Source organism: Ostrinia nubilalis, chromosome Z (genome assembly GCF_963855985.1).
Source record: "Ostrinia nubilalis chromosome Z, ilOstNubi1.1, whole genome shotgun sequence".
In the NCBI taxonomy this organism is placed as follows: Eukaryota; Metazoa; Arthropoda; class Insecta; order Lepidoptera; family Crambidae; genus Ostrinia; species Ostrinia nubilalis.
Window position 1 is genome coordinate 17,392,537 of NC_087119.1, and position 24,652 is coordinate 17,417,188.

Consider the following 24,652-nt stretch of genomic DNA (forward strand, 5'->3'; position numbering starts at 1 on the left):
CATACACTGAAATGAGACAGAAAGAAATCGGAATATGGTAAAATAGTGCATTTACATACTGGTGATTACATTCACATGATTACATATAAAAAAATCAATAATTGTTGTCATTCCGTCCAATTGATTTAAATAACAAAATGAAAAAACATGACTAGTTACATTTCAAATAAATATTTAAAAATAACTTATAAGTAATGTGATGCGACCTTTCCATCTGCGAAAAAAACGAACATCATTTGAACCTTAAACACAAATAATATTTTGGGTTTTTTCGTTCGGTCTGATGTTTTACGCAAATACACAAAACAAAAAAAAAACGTGTTATTGGGATATAGTTTCAATTAAACAAGGCTGGTATGTTAACTTATACTCATAAAACATGATGGCAGGTAGTCAATAGCACATCAAACTATTTTTTGTTGCAAATTTGCTTTTATTTTTAATTGAATTAATTAAAATGTCACTATGATTAACATAATTACATTATAATAAAAAAATCGTATAGCTACTAATTTAATAGGGCAACATTTTGAAAATGTTTAAAGAAATTAACTTGCTTGAATCTGTTTTTTTTTTTTTTCATTGAACACTAATTCTATTATTTTACATTTGACGTCTTAATTATATCCAGCAAATACATATATATTTACAGATATAAAGTAAATAAAATCGTATAAGAAAGAACAAAAAACCTAAATCATAATGCAGGTAAGTATTGAAAAATGTATAAAGTATGTACGAGTATTACTTTATAGTCCAGTCAATGAATGCCTTAACGACGGTGTAGAGAGAAATCCGTGGAACACAATTTCTGACCTCGGGACTTTATTTAGCCTAGTTAGGTGGTGAACATAGCAAAAGTCCCCGCCCTTAGCCCTTGAGCCGGCGGGGAGAGGGGGGTTTAAAGGTACTAATTTTCGGTTTTTCGCTTAATCCTCGGAAACTATGCGTCCTAGTGACATGACTACTATGAACCAAAAAAAGCTTATTCAATTTGCTACAGGCGAGACCGTCAAGTTTTTCTATATCTTGTATAGTTTTTACGGCATCTGCTCTAGAAGGTCTGTAAAATTGAAAATTTTATTGTTGTCTTACATGTTCCTTTCAGGAGAAAATCGACTAAATCAACATTGAGCAAACACTATAGACATGCGGGAGCATGTTAAGCCTAGTTCCAGGGAGGGGACTGCACCGTGCGTATATTTAGACGAACCAATTAGAGCCACTTTTGACTCCTCATCATTCAAAAACTGCTGTGCGTTAACACTTCAAATTTGGCTCATGTATTGAGACTTGCAAGATATACATCAGCTTCAAATTTCACAAATATACCTCAAACGGTTATTTAGGTATTGACGTTCAAAAATCGATATTTAGAGCATTAAAATCTATCTATCACATGTGAAATGTTAAAATTGACTGGTTTCGTTCCACACGTCGGCCGTTTGGTGTAGTGGTTCAGAACGGACTACTATGCCGAGAGGTCCCGGGTTCGATTCCCGGCCGGGCAGAAATTGAAATGATGAATTTTAATTTCTGTGACGGGTCTGGGTGTGACTATGTATAATATTTATGTATTAAAAAAAGTATATAAGTAGTATATCCGTTAAGCTAGCACCCATAACACAAGCATTAAGTTGCTTACTTTGGGGCTAGCTGGCGCTGTGTGAAATTGTCCAAAGATTTATTTATTATTATTTATTTATTTATTTATTTTACCTAGTATCAAATGAAGCATGCAAAAACGGAGAGGTGAGCGATTTTACACTACCATACATGCAATACCCCTTGTAACTCTTCTATTAAAAATACTATTAAAAATAATAATAACAATAATATAGGTATATTTTTTAATAAAAATCAGGAGAATGAAGAAAGTTTTTTGAGTGCCTTTCGAGATTGACTCCTCTGAAATAGTTCCAATAATTGACAACATGGTTGACAGGACGTCTTCTGAAAATAGATGTCCATGACTACGAAATTGCAGGCAGAGACTTGCCTAATGACTAGGAAAGTATGGTGCCTATGCTAAAGTTACGCTTTCATTTCAAACTAGCCTTACTTTTAGGCATGGAATTGAAAATCCCTGAATTATTTTGCTTCGCCTGGAAGCTCTCTAAATAGGTTTAATGTCTAGACTAGAACTGCTTTTGGAAGAGACAGATTAAGCTACTAAGGTACTACACTGCAAGATTGAAAGTTAGACTTCTTTAACTTTAACTTTGGATAGTAATTCGGCACAATGAGCTAAAAATATTTTTAATCAATTGAATTGGTTCTCATCGTCGCTAGGTTTACCTATGCATCATAATGTATAGGAAATTACGTCATTCGTGATTGGGTCTACAAGTAGGTAGAATTTTTGAATACCGAGATTTATGCAATCATCAGTTACGGGACTATTCCCACCTCTCGTTCCCATCGCTGCAACTCCTGTGTACCCAGGATCTACAGCTTGACCGCCGATAAAAATCCAACCAGTGAAGGTCAAGTTTGTCGCGGGGGAAAGTTATCTGTCCTTGGACCCGCAACGAAATTAATCAGGATAAACATAGGAGTTCGAAGTTAAGGTTAGGCAATCATCAGTTGGTGAAGCTTATGTTTTAACAGTTCATGTGTGTAGGCATGTTTTTGTTGATATTGTAGCAAAATAAACATGACATACTTTTACATTATTCTTTTTGCGCGTTTTATAGCCCTGAAGCTGTGTCGGTATGTTTATAGGTTTCAACAACATACTCGTACCATTCAGATTAAAATCGTTTTAATGAGATACAAATGTTAATGGAAATTATGTATGTAATGACATTACCTTAATGGCTCTGTAAATATTTAAAAAAAATCAGCAAGAACTGTTCCGTACATTATCACCACATCTCATGATTTCATATTTAGTTGGTTTTGATGAAGCCGAACGTTTGCAATTATTTTTTTAAATGTATCATACTTTTTATATTAATATTGAGTCACAGCTTTATACAACATTCTTGGCCTAATTTTGAAACATGAGTTATCTTATATGTAAGCTAAAAGTTGCACGGATCTCTAAAATTACAAAATATCCATTAACCTTTAATAACTATAATTCTTACTTGTACGTGCTGGATATCATGGGAAAAAGTTTCTGGTTAAACTGAAATTATAATACGATTATAGTACTACTACCTTTGTAGTACTACTTCATTTAATCCTTCAAGCTCCGCGAATCTAGACACTACACAATAGATAATCAATTGTTATGACATTAATTAATGCCGTCTGGGACTCAATCGGTTAAACTGCTATGACTCGTAAATTAGTGAAAAATCTTTTATGTGTTGGTAGTTTTACAGGCTCTACTTTTATTAAGAAAGATTAACCATATTTTCTTTGACTGGGACAGAAAATTTGAGTTAGTAATGGCTAATTATATTTGAAACGAAAAGTAACTATGTATTAATTATTTACAAATAAACTATAGGTACATTATAGTACCTACCGCAATTTTGCCTGAGTGCCTAAGCAAAACTCACGAATGAGCTACAGAGGTCAATCTTCTCCGAGTGTGAACTAGACTATACGTCAACCAGGGAACACGAGTGTTACCATCCTACATCCTGACTCTACGAACCTTCAGACTTTGACTTGCGCATTAATCTTATAGACCCTTTCCCATGACAATCCAGTTTTGCAGCTTCCTGTATACTGGATCCCGCAAAACGTCTATCCTTCTTTAGCTTTATGGCACCGCAGGAAGAGCCTTAAGGCGACATTCTCAAAGACTGCATAAAACATTTTTACCGCGACTTTTCACGCTACCGCACTTGTATTCTATTTGTGCTCCTTAATTACGCTATTTGTCTTTGAAAATAATGCTATATTGTTCTTGTCCGAGTTATTTGTAAACGCACTTTACTGTGGACACGAAAATGCTTGCGTTTACTTAGTTGCAATGTGACATGCATCTTTAGATCTAATACAACCTTTTAATGCTTGCAGGTGGTAAGATAGGGTTGTCGATATTGACTTACATTTTACATGCATTAAGTTTATTTTTAAATGCTAATTGTCTTATACAAGTGGTATTGAACGCCAGTTAACGCCATACAGCGTTAACTACATGCATCAGATACCATTTGCAGTATGTGAAATTACATATGGAATTAAAGTAATGTTAGAACACGAGAACAAGTAGCGCGTGTCGTGTTTAGCTTTTGGCGATTGAAATTAAAAGCAAATTGTACGTTTAATTAAGCTGAAAAGTCGTGTGTTGGTAGATTCGGCCGAGCATGCAAGCGCTGGAGCTTTTAAAAACTGCCGAGCGAACCGAGTCCGGGCCAGCCCCTGACAAACGATAAATATATAGTTACCTACTGACCACGCCGACGGCTCCTTATGAATAAATTATTACGCGCCGGCAGGTGGAATGACCTGACACAAAATGTTTTGATGGAATTGTTTTAATTGGACGTTATCTCTCTACGACTATCAACTTCGATACTACGTTTCAAAAATTCATATTCCCTTAACATTCATTTCACACCATCCTTGCATTTAATTATAACATCATTGTTATACAAAAATATCGATTCAAAAACAAATATCCGGCTCGAAAAAGAGATTAATTGTTTCTCATTAGGAAAGCTATTAGAGACTTTAAAATGACCCATTAAAACTACCAACTGGTTGAAATTAGAAATGGCGTCGCGTGAAACAGAAACAGCGTATTTAAAAAAATACAAATGTATAATTGTTGGCATTAAAATTTTCGAGTTTTAACACTCCGTTGACTTATTGCTAATGCCAAAAGAAATCCGTTTGAAATTTAAAATTAAAAATAGTTGGTACATAACGTATTTGTACTAAAAGTTAAAATTTTGTGATGATTAGTGTTTTTGAGTTTTTCTTTTGTAATATATTTATTTGCTTAAACGCAATTACATGTAAGGCAGTGTTATTACTGTTATTAGGTCTCTATTTAAATTAGACGAAATTACTTTAACTAGGTATTATAGTTATTATTCGTCTTATAAATGCATATATTGATGAACATTTAACAAGAAAATTATTAGTTATTGATGCTTGTCTGATACAAATTTTTATTAGATATAAGTAATAGACGTGCATATTCTGACTTTTGATGATCAAGAACACAAACGGAATATTATAATAGTTATCAAAAGAAATAATATTAATGACTGAACTCATGGCATCGGCACTTTTTATGCTTTTTTAATGAATATTGAATACTAATTTAATATAATACAGGTGGGTGCTCGTGGACACTGAACCTGACTTTCCTTAGGGACTAGTTAACCCTAAACGCGGACGTTTGACCTTCAGAAAAAGTTGAAGTTAATCACGTACAGGTGTCAGCCGCGACAGCCATAGTAAGTTATAACCTTTATTTTCAACATGCTGTCAATTTGTAATGTTTTTACTTGTAGATGGCGGCATTTATGCCCTGTTTAGCCTCCCTTATGATTAACTAGCACCGTCAATGCATACGTAAACGCAGGTCTTTGTCTCGAATAGATACCGATAAGTCCAATAAAAACGTTTTGTTTACTTACCTCTCAAACATTATTTTAAGTATATGGTGGTCACCTTAATCAATAAGAAAAGAGCCTATGTTTATCAATTTGTAGTGTACAAGTACATCGTCAAAAAGATTGTTAACATAATATTTTCAGTAATAACACCCTATTTTAACCCTACCCCTATTAACTTCACGGTCCTGTAGTTAAAGCGAATATTGACTTTTGCTGGACCTCACCAAGATCCACTCACCAACTGGTAAATACTTTCGTCACCCGTCTCGCTCCAGCCTTTCGCAAATTAATGAGTAACTTATTATTTTTATTTATTGCTGTATTTTAAATATTTAATATAAATTATCTGAGTACCTACGTTCAGGTTTTTCGAAAATGATTATAACTAATTTCCACCATATAAGCACTTGTGAATGAATAAATAATTAAAGTCAAACGGGTGGCTGGGCTGAAGGGACGCGCGTTTAGTCTCACTTAAAGAGGTGTTTCACTTATCCGGTTTCTCACACTAACTCAAGTTTCTTCGCTTTAGAATATCTGGCTGGCAATTATCAGGTGTAATGAGTTTTCTTTTACTGCTTCGGTTTTATAAAAACACTAAGGATACACACAAGCAGACACGACACTCTTAAACACGTACTTGAATATGGAACGAAGTTAATAATAATTAATATCATACTAAATAAAAAACTGATCAATAATACAAATTACCTGACGAAATGTACCATTTATTTCCAATGCCTTAATATAACCTTAATCCAATGTTTAAAACCACAGAAAATGTAGACTCTACAGTAAATTAACCACCACAAAGTACAAACTATTGACGCGACAATCGAATACAGAAACCATAATCGATGTAACAATTTGTCAAATTGTTCGGATGTAAGCAAAAACGTGATATAGTGTACAAACTGCCGATCTGTTAATTTATTAGTGCCCTGCCAGCGCTGATGAGCAGGCGCGCACGAGTTAACTGCTCGTAATCAAATTATACGCTTTCAATGCAAATGGTTAATCTTACTGAGCAATGAATTTTGAAATAGAATAAAGCGCAGTAATTATATGGTAAATTATGGACAATTAATACTGAACACTTACGAAAACTTTAAAATTTCGATAATCATCATTATCATTTCAGCTCTCAGACGTGCGTGTGCGCTGCTGAATGTTCCGCCTCCCATTATTTCCAACGAGCAAGGTCCAGGACGGCTTGGAGCCAATGACTTCCCACCTTTTCGCCTGACTACACTATTTGATATGCGTGACCATTTGAGAACTTTCTAGAATATACTTCTTTCGGCTACTCTAGTTTGCAGCAATACAACACGTTTAAGTTCTGTAATTTTCTGTTTTTAGTGCGCCAAATGAATGTATTTTCTTTCATCTTCAGCAACATTCCTATTCTAATACGGACGAATTCGTACAAGCAATATATCAATATTCAAGAGGATGGCTTGCCTTGCCTTGCTTTTTCTTTAACGGATTTTCTTATTCTTGGTCCTGCCTGTATCCAGATTAACAAAGTGGTGGTGGGTGGTATTATTTCCAGTGGATTAATTCTCAGCTGCCTTCATCCAACGACTTCTCGCCTTATCGCCTGACTCTACACTACCTGCTAGGAGGAGTGATTAATTAAAAACCATAAAGACTAATTCCTTCTTCCAAAGTGTGAGATGCACCTACTATTGCCACTTTAGCTTTCCTGATCCACAGAGCCACATATATCTTAACATTCGTATGTTATACATACATACAATGTATATTTTCATATAACTTAGGTACAGCTCTTGCTCTTGTCTTGAATATTGTCTCTAGGAACATAGTGAACGAATATGTAATAAATTACTTATCAAAGAATATCACATTAACTCATCAATTCCATAATAACAATTATGTACTTATACGGGCGACACATTTAATTGCTCGTGCTTCTCGCTCTTACATTTTACTCCCAGTGGGATTCAAATCTGCAACCGCAGCCGATGTATGGAGCAAGTAGGTAGGCATGCCAACCACAAGGTCAGAAAACGACTAAGTAAGTAAGTTAAATTTAACCTGAATATTTAAGTAACATTAAAATTTGTTATTGCTAATTATTTAATTTGTAAAACAAATACGTACCTACGTTGTAAATTGGTAATGGTAATATCGATACACACAATGTCTCACTAAACACACAGCAGTAAAATGCCATCTCCTACTCATGTCCCATCTCATTTATCAAAACAATAAAAATATTATTGAATTTAAATTAGTAGTACGCAGAACTGACGGCCAATGGAGCAGCAAGGTTCTGGAATACAGGCCACGTACCGGAAAACGCAGTGCGCAGAATTTTCCTACAAGGCGGACCGACGACCTCATAAAGGTAGCAGGATGGCGCCACCAATCGGCCATTGTGGAAATCTTTGGGGGAGGCCATGCAGCAGTGGACGTCCTATGGCTGAAAAGATAATGATGATGATAATGAAGTTTTAACGCAACAAGCAACGAATCTTTTGACTATTTGTTTATTTATGTTTTACCATTTGGCTTACATTTGATGGCCATTTCTGTGTGACGTATGTACGAGTATGTGATGCACACGACTTAAACAAAGGACATTACCCTGACCTCATACATAGTTCGCCCAAGCACCGACAGCAGTAAAAAATGACTTGTTTAATTTGCAATCATTAATAGACCTTCATGGATTATTCTTTTAGTAGCGACCACTCAGAAATAGTTAGTAAAAAAGCAAAGAAAAGATTTCATGGAACACCACACAGGATTCTATATTGTATAAATTAAGAAAATAATTTAATATTGACAATTCTTAAAGATATTGTTGTCTATAGATAGTGAGTCGTATTTCAAAAAATATGTTAAGGATTGTAATGTAGTTGTAATTTAGTTTCTTCAATAATAAGAACATTGTGTAAAAATTGGACGAGTAAAGGTCAGTGTAAGTTAATTACAATTAGTCAGTTCCGAATAAAATTGTGCTTTTATTGAGCATCATTAACAACTGCTCTATGACTTGCGACAAAACTTTACCAACACGTTTTTTAAGTAAGAAGTACTTAGTACAGTTGCAAATTTTATAATTGTATAGTTAAGGATCTTGTTTACGAAACATCGATCTATTGCGAATCGATGTATTTACATTCCCTCGCGCCCAATCTCTACATTTCTTATTGCTCTTCTCCTTCTCTCACGAGTATGTGATAGGTATACTCGTGAGAGAAGGAGGTTTCAGTTCAGGGGTTTTAGTTTGAAGGTTGTAACAAAAATGTGTGAGTCGGTTTTAATATTTTTTTTTTTGGTTCAAATAGATGTTCTTTCATACTTATAAAGTGGTATAACCTTAAATTTTGATTGTTTTCCTTTGTGTTCTAAGACCTAGATATTGTATTCATTTATCTATAAATCAAAGATAAGCACTCAATATTTAAGCTTGTTTTTACTGACGCTAGAGTAAGTAGTATTCGTTGTAGGTTTGTTGGTTGTACGCTGTAGGTTGTAGGTTGTAGTTGTAGTTCGTTGTAGGTTGTACGCTGCAATGGCCAGCAGGAACATTAGTTTGATTTTAATTGCAATTTGACTCTACTTGTCCTTGAGTAAAAGGGCACGTCTTCTCGACTAACAGACAAACGAAAACTTGGAACTTTAAAGTATTATCAGGCCCTTAAAAAATATTTATCCAGTAGTATAAACATATTGATGCTTATGCAGAATTATAAAACACGGACAGCATGTAATAAATAAGTAACACGTCTCAATGACCAGGTGACGAAGCCTCTGGCAGTCTAGGCCGGCGAGGTGCGAGATGTCTGGTGGCATAACATGTCCTCCCATAACAACGCCACTTAGATCCTCGGTAATTATATAATTTTCGTAGTTCGTCAAGCGCCACGGGAACGAAACTGCATTTATTATTATCGGGGCATACTCTCCGGAAGTCCGTCGCGTGCATCCACCGTCGATAGCCCATTGAATTATTTATACTTTTAATATTGTAATTATCATACACCAGCGGCGGCCTCATTATCATTTATGTTATTATATTAAATGTTATAATAACACTCACCACGGAAAGGTTATACCTTGATAAGGAGATAGCGAACGACATCGCTTAACGAACGTCGCGTCCGCCGCTCCGTGCGCACGATGCTAATTCGATCGACAACTTGTTTCGTATATTTCATTACACGCAACGAACAAATTCCTTTACAATTTGTTCTCGTTTGTCGATCTCTTTTCGTTGCTATCGGTATTCTGGTAATTGGCATTCTTGCAATATTTTCCCCGCAATGTTTGTGTTGTTATCGAATATAGCGTGATGTTCTCAGATGCATATCAATAAAACTACTCGAGTTCAATGGCAAGGATACATGTGTACTCATGTTCGGAGTGCGTACACAAGATACGGTTTATATTACCAAACCAGCCCAAACATAAAATCCAGTGATTTCTTTTAATTAATTGGTTTAATTACGTTTGCTAACATAAGATCATTACAGTTACATAGATACATCATCATCAATCAGTACAATTTTGCTAACTATATAATTGACATGAAAGAAGTAAGTATATAATTGACTGAAATGAAAAAATGAGAAAAAAGCCACTAAAGCAATATTGTATACAATGTGTCCGGGCGTGTAGTGATCAAACTTTAAGGGTGTGATCTATGGACAATTTTATCGACGAAAATACTTCAAATTTGGGGCTTGACCATTTCTCAAAAAAATACAAGGCTTTAAGTTTTTAATTTTTAGAATTCACCTCTTCCTTCAAAAACAAGTGATTGTGTGGGCACCTTAACACTAATGAGCAAATATGTTATTTCATGCGATAGCTGATAAAATTATCTATTAGTAAAGTAGAAAACAGACACAAGTTTCATACATTTTAAGGGAGTAGGAATGGATTAAAGCAGAAAAAAACATGACTTTTTTCACTTCTTTTTCAGTTATTTTCCAACACAAGAAAAACCAGGTCGTTAAGGTATGTTTTATTTGCACTGTATTATTAGTGTTTGAGCTATTCTACAAAATGAATGTAAATTTATTAGTCTACGTTTATTAGTTTCGACGTAATTGTTAAACAAAGATACCCCTTCCGAGCGGTTTCCATAGCGCACGCGACATGCGAAAATGCACTGCATGAAAGAATCACACAACCTATTCCGATTATATTATGGAATCGCTGGGAAGGGGTATCTTTGTTCAACAATTATGTCGAAACTAATATACGTAGACTAATGAATTTACATTCTTTTTGTAGAATAGCTCAAATACTAATAATACAATGCAAATAAAACATACCTTAACGACCTGGTTTTTCTTGTGTTGGAAAATAACTGAAAAATAAGTGAAAAAAGTCATGTTTTTTTCTAATTAAATCCATTCTTACTCCTTTAAAATGCATAAAACTTGTGTTTGTTTTTTACTTCAACTAATAGATAATTTTATTGGCTATCGCATGATATAAAATTTTTGCTTATTAGTGTTAAGTTACCCACGCTTTCACTTGTTTTTGAAGGAAAAGGTGAAAACTAAAAATTAAAAACTCAAGTCCTTGCAATTTTGCGAGAAATTGGTCAAGCCCCAAATTTGAAGTATTTTCATCGATAAAATTACCCATAGATTACGCCCTTAAAGTTTGATCACTACATGCCCGGACACACTGTATTAGTAGTTTAACGATCAAGTGTTTAATATCCACCTAAATCATTGTTTCTTCATTTAGCAGATACTAATAGATAGTCCGATACAGAATGATGCATTATTAAATCAGTTTTACACTTTTTTAAATGTTAACAGCTATTGTCAGAGAATGAAAAAAGGACCGAAGCTCATTGGCAGCCACACACAGATGCAGTCAGACGCTAGTGGGTTTAATCAATGTGTCTGAGCTCAACAAAAGAAACAGCGCATCCAGCGTTCGGGTGATAGATTGGTTAATTTGAATGTTCATGTTTCTACCAAAATAGGTCCCACAGGGAGAGCTGTCGTATTTGCACAGCATCACCCCTTTTAAAGCAGTATTCTAATAAAACCGGACCTTATAGAGCAAAATTATTAATATACCATCCGTCATAACTACCAAATAATTGAGATTTTCCAATTACATCCCTGTAATTACCAACCAATGTATGTATAATAGATGCACTCACCATTCAAGCTAATTAACGTAAACGGTTGGTTTTAAAACGCTACAAGTCAGTTTACTATAACATCTTGAACCTGATAGCAGTCAGAATTATTATAATCATCATCATTTGCATTTGTCATTAATTTGACATGGGATTAAACGACGCAGCGGCAGGTGCATAGAAGTATTATAATCTAAGCAATTCAGCTCCGCAGTGGTCTTGTCTAGATTTAACCCATTGATGTTACAGTAAAATAGAAATGGCATATACAATTTGTAAGTATAATATACCTGGAAAACTGCTTTTCTAATCCCAGTTATTAGTTTACATACTTACTTAATAGGTAGGTATTAGTAAACTTTTTTGAGGAATGTGTCACCCATTGCTTATCTTTTTTGTATTGTTTAGCATATTACATGAGTATTGTATTTGCGTCAGTATATTAATATAGGTGCGCATTCTAAGCAAAATATGAAAAATGATAACTTATTCACTCATCGATGAATACTTTTGTATATTTTAGGCTTCTTAAGTAAGAAGTTTATGAGTGTTAGTGTAGACAAAGCACTTTGCGTACGTATGAATAATTATGATATGACAATAAATAACGACCTTGTTTGCGCAAGAGACTCCCAGAACGTCTTTTTTACCCGCTAGATTTCACTTCAATGATAGTCCACGAAATAAATAAATAAATAATAAATAAATAAATCTTTGGACAATTTCACACAGCGCCAGCTAGCCCCAAAGTAAGCAACTTAATGCTTGTGTTATGGGTGCTAGCTTAACGGATATACTTTTTTTTTAAATACATAAATATTATACATAGTCACACCCAGACCCGTCACAGAAATTAAAATTCATCATTTCAATTTCTGCCCGGCCGGGAATCGAACCCGGGACCTCTCGGCATAGTAGTCCGTTCTGAACCACTACACCAAACGGCCGACTAATGACGACGAAATAATGTGAAATTGTTAAAGATTAATGCCAAAAAACCCATTTTTCAGTAAACGTCACTTTCAATATTGATTAAAATCGTTGATTTATTGACTTTGTGCATGTAAGTTGGGATAGGAATTTTTTCGTTGAAAAAAATCCTATTTGTGGGTAAATATTTGTTAGAGACAGCAGTTTTCCCAAGAATTTCTTAATATACGTTTCCATTAAATCGACTTACTATATCCATGAGAGCGAAGCCACATACAACGGTTTTTTTTTTGGAAAATAAAGGAAACAACGGTCCTTTATACTATAAGGCATTTGGTCTTCTTTACTGACTCTAGAATGCCGAAATGAGTCTGGTACATCAAAATAAGTTCAAGGATCAATATGCCTGTATCTGAGACGATACTCAAGAACCTTTATTGCAGTCACACACCACACTATTTTGTCAAAAGTCATGGAAAGTATTTTTAAACAAAGAAAAGAAAGCCTCTCATACTAAACCATGCATATGGTATGGTGTGTAGAGCACTTAAATTAAACTTTGACCGATCATAGGCTTATGTATTAACCACATCTACATAATGATCTACATATATATACCTTAGTTTGAATCGAGATCTCACTCAGCGTAGCTTAGGCCCGGTTTTCACCAAGGCGGAGCGGAGCAGAGAAGTTTTTTGAATAACCAATCAGACTCCATTATTTGCACATCTCCATTCCGCTATGCTTCAGTGGAAATGGGTCGAGCGGAGAAGAGAAGGGAAGATCGGAGAAATGTCAGGCTCTCTTGTTTTTCTATTGACAGCGGTAGCGGCACGGTGCGGAGAAGAACGGAGCGGTGCGGAGATTTGCGGAGCGGTGCGGTGTTTTATAGATAGCAATATTCCAGCTTCGCCGCTCATCTCCTTACGTCTCCGCATCACTCCGCCTTGATAGAAACCGGGCCTAAAGGATTTGATGGGGGGTTCCCAACTTCTTGACTGATTACTTTCGGTATTTCCAAAATTTTACAACTGGATTTTGACATTAAATTTCTCACTTGAAATTAACTTGCTGACACGCGGTTAACACAACTATTGAAACAATTTTGCGATTGTCAGTTTCTCTTACATAAGTTCAAAATAGACCTGCATCATTTAATTTACATTTTGTATGACAAGTTTTCTATATGCACTATCGCTCACTACAAGGCCAAGGTATGCAATTTTGCGTGACGGCGCGCGGTCAACCCTAATGCATGCAAGCCTTAAAAGTTCGTTGCACAGACTATGCTCGTCGTTGTTGTCGCTCCTTTCGAGTTTGAACCTAAACTCAGTAGCCGTAGAGTCTGTTTTAATAACTTTTTTGAGCTTTTCATTCTGCACTAGCCTTTGCACTCCGTTACAAAAACACGTGATAGCGTATCCTCCACAAACTCTTTCAAGTTTGGTTTACTAACACCAGTTAAATAATGTAAGAATTCGGTAATGCATGATTGATTAAGTAACAAACAAGTGAACTCTACAAATGGTTTAACTTTCACAAGTAATAGGTACCTACTCGTTACTCGTATGGTAAACAAATATTTTGTTTTCCATTTTAGTGACAGAACGAATAAAGCTATGGACTACTTTATATTTATAATAAATATTACATGCCTATTTAAGCATGTACATCCGATATTAGTCGCAATATTACAAGCTCCACTTAGTTTGGCGCTAAGTAGTAGGTAAGTGTGATTGTTAGAGAGAAAACTTTATTTATATAGGTATTCCGTATTTTTGGCCCGGGCCATTCTAACGCTCGGCTCACGATCAATTTAACCATAATCCGTATGAAACATTAGCAACAAGTACGGGGCTTTCTGTGATAAGAATGGTCGGGCTCATAATATGCCCTCCGTAACGATGAATTTACAACATCGTTCAAATATTATTGGGGTAAGTACTGTTTGTGAAAAATCTAAAACGTTAAAATAATGGTATCGTTTTATAGCCAATGAGCTCGTCGAATTGACGTAATGTTAATGTCACACTAGAAACGTCAAATTAGAGACGAGGCGTAGACTTCTCCCCGCGCTTTTGTGCTATGTGATGAATTGTATTTAAAAATGAGGCAATATAATGTGAAGTTAAGTACATCGTTTTATTTACGGAAATAGATCTACTGGCTTCTTACAACCTAGTTAGTTTCTCCTCAATTGGTTGCATCAAAAAATAGCTGAAACTCTATTAGTGGCCACTACAAACCGTAGTAACAGTATTTGTGGGATCATCGATCGACAAACGTAGCCTTGACTTAACAAACATCTTGTTGGGATAGTCTGTAGTTTGATAGTAACTTAATCTTAGACCCGAATGGTTTTCTTTTGTAGGTAAGAGCTACATTTTTTTTTCATCACTATTGCGAAAGTTTTTTATTGTTTTTAAAATACTTGTGGTATTAAGTTTTCGTTTTGGATCTTGTTTGTGTTTGTTTATGGGATTATCTTTTGGTTTATAAAATAATGTGATGAAAATTAATATTATTATGGGTCTTATTAAAATTTTACAAACTATCAAATCGCACTGTAGCGGACGAGGCGAAGAAGATCGGCAAGACCTGGAGCGAGATCAAGCGAGAAGCTCAAGACCGAACGAGATGGAGGACTGGACGCCCTCTGCCCCATCTAGGGGACATAGGACCCCATAAGTCAAGTAAGTCAATTAAATTATTTTGTATATAAATCTTTAGGACATCTAAAAATGCAATACTATTTAAAGATGTTAAGACACGAGCTTTTAATGAAGTAATTCGATATTTTATAAAAAAGATGAATTCGATTGTGTATAAAGATAAGTCGTCCCCTTTTTTTAAAAAAACAGGGTGGAATTTTGTAATCCCACCTAAAGTGAAATTACTCTAAATACTCTAAATAGATAATTTTACCCAAAGGGAACTCACCTTTATTTTCTATAAGAAAGTAAACTGCATTCAATGATTTTTCGAAAATTTTCCTGTACTATACCATTTTTTAAGATTTCCTTTCATTTGATGTATCAAGTATGCTAGAGAGATTTCATATAATTAACCCTAACAATCGAACCCAAAAAATACAGGGTGTAATGTTTAACAGATTCTAGTCGGTTAGATTCTCGGGTGTGGCACACGAATTTTCGAAAATCTTTGAATGTAATTTTCTTTCTTTTCAAAATAAAGGAATGTTTTCTTTGCGTAAAATTATCTTTATTAAGAGTACTTTCCCTTCAGGTGGCATTACAAAATTCCACCCTGTATAACAGCTCAGGCAGTCTCAAGTCGCTAAAAGGATTGAACTATTAGTGCGTTTGTTATAAAATTATTAGCAACCTGTTGTTTAAAAATTCAAAAAGCGTTTTGATGTGTATGAAATTTATTCGGCCACCACGTATGTATCCAGCGGAGTGTGGCACAGCTGCAGTAAAGTGTTGAATTTCATTAAAATTACCGGTTCTTGAGTAAAATAATGCGGGTAGGCAAACGGTTGGAAAACACACGTGTCCGAAGCACATTTCCTACCACCTGAACTCTAAGGCGTTCTCACGGTACTACTTAAGTTAAAGCTATTAGACACTAATGCGTCAGTTTAATGGACAGTATTTGTAACATCACTTACAGAAGTGTCACTGCATCCTGAGTGACCGGGTCGTGTACACTTTCGAGCAATTGGTCAACAAAAGAAATTGGCATTATTCATTCGTTGTTGCATAATCAGTAACATTGAGGATAATTGAGTAAACTCGGGACACAATGGTTAAGGGTCAAGAGGGGTCATTTTATTATGCACAGATGATCAGACAGTGACCTCGCTGTTTATTATTCCCCTTTTATGATTTTCGCTTAAGCTCGGTTAAATCTAATCATTTATTTATTCGAAAAATATTTTAACTCTGTTATTTTTGAAAAATTATAGAAAGTTTACCCTGTTATCAGCTTCCGTTAAATAAAACCAAAATAAGACAGGAATTATTTTGCCTAATTAGGAAGTTTATGAAGTCACCGAATCGAAGATTTTGATTCTGCAGTCAAACAGAGAATGTTAACAAAAGCCAAGTTGCCAAAAGTGTCATGGCTTCTAATAAATGCATATTGCAAGTCAGGGTGAAGAGACATATTATGACACAATACTATAAAATAATCTATAGATTCTTATGGCTTTTAGACAAGACAATACACGAATGAACATTCCACGAGTGTCCTGCATAAACCACAATGCGGACCCATTAAACTATACATACACCACAGCCCACGCTGAAAATGATTTTGTGCCAATTTAACAGAAATTTTCATTAGAGAAAGGATTAATTTTCCTATCAACCTAAATCTGTAAGTTGTTTACTGCACATGTAAATTAGAAATTTAATATCGATGTATTGCGTGGGTACAAACAACTCCACCTGTCTATGGTCTGGACTCCATAACGATAGCTGATATTTTCCAGTTTTGACTAAGGTTGTGACGACGAAGTAGACCAGAAAGTCTGCATTGACCAATATATTTTTGTAGTGCTTTATAGGCATACTTCTTACTATCAATCAAGCTTCTAAGCTGACTAGTCTATCATTCCTGAAACGTGATGTTTCAGAAGAACGCAAAGTATCTCATTTTAGAGATTCTACCCACCCAGTAGTGTAGTGCTTACATAGGTAGAGCCATGATCCAGCACTGTTTCTCGAAATCTACAGAATCTCCTCAATCAAATTACGGTATAGACGAATCCCACCGTCTCCACAGTCACATCAAATTACCACAGCAACTGACTGCCGAAGCTCCTGGATCCTATTGCATCAGGATAGGTGTCTTATGTCTTAGTGCCTAGCCCAGACAATTCCTTTAGTGATTCGAAACCTATACGCGTGTAACTAAGACTAGCTGTGTAATGCTTCTAAGGCACATAATTATGATGGCCTAAATGGACGTTAATCTTACGATCAATTTCTTTAATTGAAGTTTTTATAAAACAATACTATATTTGAACAATATTTATCAAAGATCATTGCTAGATCTTTTTGCAACGTATCATTAAACGCTGCAAAAAGATTGTAGCAATGGAATGATCAGAGGAAATGGCTTCGTTTTTATTTCCCGATAATCGTATCGTAAACATTGACGACGGAGTTGCAAAGTAGCGCTAAGTATGCCATATTATGGCTTTCAGGAATGAACTATCAACAGAATTACTAAAGAGCTATTAAGTACGAGTACTTACATTTAAAAACATGTTATGTATTGGAGAATTCGTATTTGGCTATGAGAACAAAGCTAAAAGAGACTGAAAACCGTAAAAGCGCTTAATAAGTGTTTAATGAAACTCCATTAAGCGCTTATGAAAGTATTAAGGTTTTTTTTTTTTTTTGTTAGTGAGTGTTATTGAGATACACATGCAATGGTAGCTAGTGGAGTACTCCAATTGCAGTGCAGTAATTTAGTTTGTGAATTATGATGATTGTAATTTGTTAGTTCCTTAAGTTTGGTTAAATTCTTTTAGGTGATCGACTATATGGGTAATGTAGGCTTTGAAGCTTTTTGCTGTGTCTTCTTTTCTAATTATGTCTGGTAGATTATATGGGTTGATATTTAGCAGGCGGGATGTCATTTCATGGTTATATCGGGCTGAAGAAAATCTAGGGCACTGTGTTAAGAGGTGTTTCCAAGTTTGTGGAGTCTGGTCATCGCAGGGACAGCGGTCATCTGCGACGATATGGAAACGATGTAGGTATTCCTTATGATAACCGTGGTTGGTTAAGACCTGGGTGGTGGCAAAGTCCGGTCGGACGATCTTTATAAACTCCTGCAAGGTGTTGTATGTTGGCAGGAGGGATCATGTATGGACGCAGGTGTTCGGGTCCATATACAAAGTTTTGGCCGATTCTTTACATTTTTGCCTGTTTTGATGTTTAACGAGGCTGATGGGGACTTTTTGGAAGTCTGGTGTTCTGCGCATTCTTGCAGCAGCCTTAGCTGCCAAGTCTGCTTCTTCGTTGCCATCGAATCCAGCGTGGGCCTTAATCCACGCGAATTCGATTAAGGTTGACACAAGTGTATTAATCATCTTAAAAAATTGTTCTCCTTCATTTTACAAAATGTACCTACGCCGTCATACAACCAACCGTACAACCACAAACATTTTATTGAGCTCTATCGTCGAACGGCCGCTTAATACCTCTGCTTAACTTTTTGTGGCGTGCTTATTATATGGGCGACGTGTCCACACATATCAACTGACATTTCAGATCACGCGAGCTTTAAGGCTCGCCGCATACAAACTGACACAGATCTATTTTACAATTACCGACTGTAATATGACAATTAACGTTGCGGACGCCAATATCAGATACTAATGCATACAAGTTTGACTAATTAGAAATTTGTTGGCACATCAATTGTGAATATATTTCCAGTGGACACAATACCGATCTATTCTTATTTAACTACTCATCTATTTTCACTAATCTTGCTCTTGTGACTCATTATCATTATGATCATCTTGATGCAAGCTACTTATTGGCGTGAATACATGGTTTATGTGTCTTTGAACAGTCGTAAATTGAACAAAAGGTATGAATTTTCCACAACAAAGAAACAAACATACGTTCTTACTAGTACATTAACACAAACGATAGAACAAAAAATAATCATGATTTCTTTGTAACTAGGGTTGGCTATGTGAGTGTCACGATAACCTGTTATTTACGGAGCCAGAAATGACAAGGTACGTTTGATAATTACCTTGGGGTTCTGAACTTATCTATTGTTGCATCTGTTAACACGGAATGCATAGTTGACAATACTACACTATGTTTTATAGCGTCGTTATTAGCTGATGTATATGATTTACATACACTACCGAATCTAGGTCATCTTGTTTGATTTTAGTAATTAAATTCTGATTATTTGAAAAGTCATTGGAACATGTGACAATCCCATTAAAAAATTGTTTTTTTATCGATTCCATTGTTTTCTATCGTAGATTTTAATCTTGACCGCTGCCGCGCCGGTATAAAATCAACGTTAGGATTTCAACGTACTAATCGTTTTAGCGTTCTAAAATTATTCAACTTCGTACCCGCAAACCGTTAGCCAACGTATCCGATTCAGAATCCAATAACGGTTTCGTGTTTTAGTAAAGACAGCGTTGTAGAGACGCGAATGTTGCGGTGAACGACGCACTTACTCAGGCAATTAAGCATTACTATCTAACTGTACGGTACGAGGCAGTACGAGGGCTCCGGGCACCTTGCCACATGGCAACCGTCTCAAATCTGATTTTATACTGGAACAACTCAACCCGTGATGACGGCAACGCGTAACGTTATATCGTGAAGTCAATTTGTTTAAAATTGTGTTTTTATTCAATAATCTAACTAGTATTTCATCTGATATCAATCAATATTTGATTTGTTTTATTATTTAAATGCCTCTGAAGTCTAATTTTTTTAGCTTAGCACTCAGTTTGAAACTCCACTTAGACTTGAAATGTAGGTAATCTCTATCAGAAATGATGGCACTGATTTCCCGATACGTGTCATTTTACTAACTTGTAATTGCCATCTCCGAAATTATGGCGCTTTTAGATGAAAATACAGGGTGGCCCAGAAGAAAGTTCACTTTTGAAAATTCAAGGAAATGAAAACTCTACATTTTTATAAAACTTTAACTATTGCAATTTAAAGGAAATTTTATGGAATTTATTTTTAAATTTACCTTTATTAAATTACATCGCCCAGGAGATTTCCTTGACGCTTACAACATTCGATCAACATGTATCAAAATCTTGGAATGCGTTCGTTACAATTACCTCGAAACCTATTTTCAATTTTTTGCCGAATGCTCGGCTTCAGTTGCTGCATGGTTGCTGGATTATAAAAGTATACTCTATTGTTAATGTAACACCACAAAAAAGAATTTTCTGGAGTGAGATCAGGGCTTCCTGGTGGCCAGGAGATGTCACCCCTTCCTGAAAATATTTTTTTGTGGGAACATGTCTCTTACCATCTAAATGCTCTCATTTGAAGTGTGACACGTAGCACCATCTTGATGAAACCAAGTGCTCCGGTCATAGCCTTGCGAATCCTGCAGCTTTGAAATCAAAAAGCTTTTTAGCCTACCAGTATCATCCTTTAAATGCAACAAACCAATTAAGCAGGGGTAAAATCTCACTGCCTCTAAGAAGCGCTAACCTTATTACAGCAGACTTCTATTTATGGGGTTACCTTATGAGCAGAGTGTACTCTAATAATCCAAAAACTCTGCAGCATTCATCCATCCTGAATCCATTTCGAGGTGACTCTAACGAAAGTTTTCCAAAATTTTTATGTATGTTGACCGAATGTTGTAAACGTCAAGGGAATCACATGTACTATAAAATTTATAAAAGAAAGTAAATTTTAAAATAAATTGCACTAAATTTCCTTTAAATTGCAAATGACATGAAAATTTATATATAGTTTAGCTTTTCAGTCTCTGCGATCTCAGAATCTGCGATCGTTTTATCATTTGCAGGTAGAGTGTGACTAACCGAAATCTATATAGACAAAGACGTTTGCAAAAACTAAGAAACCAATAAAAATAAAACGCGAAAAAAAGTCGTACATTATTTTTTAGTTTTAATTGGGGATAAGAAACATGAAATTGCAGTAAAGAGGTACCTACGATCGGAAAGATAACATTAATATTTTCTTTAAAATCAATGCGCTCTTCCCTACGTTTCTGCCATATTTTCTCTAACCCGCCCAAAAATGTTGTTCACTAAACTCGTAAAATACCTTCTGCATCAGCGACCACCTCCTCATTTGTAAATTTTATTTAATTTTTGGTTTGGTCATGTTATTATTCAGACAACATGTCATCTGAATCTATTAAATGTGACGTGATGTCGATCACATGGAATTATAATGGACCATTTACTGGCGCTTTGGTATAATGTTGGGTTTGACACCCACCGAGCAAATAACGTGGACGCGCGCTGCCTGCCGGGCCACGAGCCACGACGCACGTGTGGCCACAGCCTTAACGTAAAAAATGACTCCTGATTCACTCACATTGGTCTAATTAAAGTATTCCCCTGAAAGATCAATTCTAAAATACGAGTAACTTTTTCTGCATTTTATAATAAAACATAATTCAACGCCTTGAAACTACGTTACAGACAATAACTAATTATTTTTAATATAAAATTTAATAACTTTGAAGCCTTTCCTGGAAATCATAGATTTATTTTATATTTTTTACACGGCAAGGTTAACACCACAAAGTACTTGGAAAAGTATATAATTAAAATGGGTTTCTTCTGAAGTGGAAAACTAATAAATAACAATTTAATTGGTACTTCACGATTGTTGTGGATTGCGTAACACGCTTTTTCAGCGCCCGGTTTTTTTATTCTAGTGCAAAATTGAGATGTCCCATTCGGTATAAACTGGGGAGACCGCACGGCAAAAAAAAAGACATAAATAACGAGAGATTCCTACATTTTTTATTTGTTACTTATATTATTTCTATTTGTTGTCAAGTAAGAATACTTAAATATACTTATTAGCATGTTTATCTATATCTATCGCGTGATAAGCTTCGATGTCAATTTTTCTGAGAGTCACAATATACTTACCCATGTTTGTAATTTTATATATGTAGTTTACTTGATTGTGAATTAATATGCATGTAATAAAGTTATCCCATAAATAAATAGCAATTTTTTTGCACTGAAGTAATTTGAATTAAAGATATTAAACTTTTAAAGCTTTTCGGAAAATTCGGGAAAGTTATTCCTGAATTACTACTGTTTTCAGTAGGTATTTTTAAATTGCAGCTAAACTTATCATGAAATTCAAACTTAAATAAAATCTGCATATATTGTAAGTAGAGACATCATTAAAATTTACAAAAGTTTCTGAGAAATATAAAAATAAAGAATAAAAATTAGTAACAAATAACTTTTATACTCCTATGACCATCTTTTTGTTTACAAGTGTTTTTCGCGGAATGACTAGTTTTACATGATATTCAACATGATATTAAAATAAAATAAAAATTATAAAATAATATTATTTTGATAACATTAAAGTTTTGTATGAGCAATAAAAATTAAGTCTACAATCATTAATGTACAATCAAGGGCGAGCGATGCATATGTGCAATTAGGCACTGCCTGTCGGGAAAACAGTGGTTAATTGATTAAAATTAGTGGTTCGCAATTACTCGTGTAAGTATAAAAACTAATGCCCGCTACTGAGACTGCTACGTTAAACGACTTTAATCAATGTAGTGAATCTAGGCTAACTCCAAACTTTGCTAAGTTAAAGTATTTCAGAGCCCGTATCATTATTTATAACGATGTGCAAAAAATAATTCTAACATCTTTCCAGGATTATAACTCTGCATAACTTGAGAATGGATTGAATAAGTGATTGGTTGAAGCTCAATAGCTATAACAATCATAGGATTGAATCTATTCTCGATAGAAGATTCATACTGGATAATAATGCCAGAATAGGTTTCAGAATTTTTCTTCATAATGAAGCTGCTACTCAGGTAGTCGATTAAATGTTGATACCTAATTTAACTTGGAAAGTAACGACATATACATATAACTTATCTTTCACCTAAGCAGATACTGGTGGCTAACTTCATGTGAATTTATTTATGCGTTCAATATTTAACAACTTATATGCAAATGAAGTAACATGCAGCGGTATTAGGTGATATTCGATGCACGTTAATGTTTTTTTCATAATATTGAGTATGAAGAAAGGATCGATATGTAATTAGGGCAGTTTCTTTTCCTTAATATATTATTCAGCGATATGAAAATGAATTTCCTTCATCATAAATTTTAACAGAAACTTGTAGTAAATTTAATTACCCACTTATATCATGAATATTCTGATTAATTTTTATTTCAATGAAAAAATATCTCCCGGTGATTAATTAATGTGCAAGCGTGTATGTGAAAGTGGTTGTGTTATGGTTCCCGGAAAATGTTGTCAAACGCGCTGCGTTTTGGTTTTCCACGACGATGATATTGATGACGTTCATGAAAGTTTGTGATGGTGCGTGTGCATACTAGCATAAGGTAAGATATCTAACGATGCTTTATGGTTTTACCCAGTTTCCTTTGCAGAAGAAGAAATATTCCTTTATAGAAAGGGTTTTGTATGAAGTTGAAAAATTTTCTTCTTTAGTGACTTAGAACTACATGGAAGATGAAAGTAAGCTTTACAGATTTGCTGAAAATGATAAAGGCACTATCAGCATGTGTAAGAAGGTTAATCACGGTATTCTTCACTTACATCTTGTTGATTAAAGAAGTCATCTTGAGCGTCCTCGCTGGAACAGCCCATGTCCTGAAGGAGTGGAGTTACATGTCGCTCCCAGTCATCCATTATTACAAGAAACTTTTCCTAAACAGTTATCAAGTTAATGCGAACCGTCAATCACAGCTTAACAATCTTCACAAACTAATAACCGCGCCGTCATCTTAACATTTACCACTGTGTAGCATTCCTTTTGAGTGAGCCGGCGAAACGCACATTTCGCGCCAAAAACTTCTAGTCTCGCCTTACTTTTTAGTTTTCCCTGAGCAACTGGAATTGGCGGGAAATGGGCGCGATCGCGCGCGACACTCAGCTGTCACAAACTCGAGCGAAAGAGAAAAAAACAGCTGCGGCCGCGGGCGTATCACGTGCCCGCTGTTACCGACGCGCATTCAAAAAACGTACTAGGAGAAAAGTCGGCGTAGGCAGCGTGCGGAGTCAGTATGCGAAGGCGCGGGTTCCCGGCCGCCCGTCGACGCGACCGGAACAGGAGTGCGTGCCGGCCGCGAGATCGTACGCCCTCTGCGTCGCGCCGCCTCGCACCCGTCCCTCTCGCGCCGCGGGAGGCGGCGTCGCGCCATCCCTCTCGCACGGCTCGGCGCCGCACGCCTCCCATGGGCGGCCGCGATTTCCCGCCGTCCGTTCGAAGCCGCAACATGGCCGTACCTCTGCAAAACTCCTCGTACCAGCTTCCAACAGCAACCGTCATCGAATTGCTCTTA

At 35.6% G+C, this 24,652-nt stretch overlaps 1 protein-coding gene across 3 annotated transcripts in view; it reads right to left on the reverse strand.

Annotated features, from left to right (window-relative positions):
* Positions 1-24,406, reverse strand: part of LOC135086896 (homeobox protein araucan) — a 103,557-nt gene extending 79,151 nt beyond the window's left edge. For all 3 annotated transcript variants that reach the window (XM_063981717.1, XM_063981720.1, XM_063981718.1), the window contains exon 1: positions 23,907-24,406. In XM_063981717.1, the coding sequence (XP_063837787.1) occupies positions 23,907-23,999 (93 nt within the window). In that variant the 5' untranslated portion in view covers positions 24,000-24,406. The remainder of the gene's footprint in view (positions 1-23,906) is intronic.
* Positions 24,407-24,652: the final 246 nt, after the last annotated feature.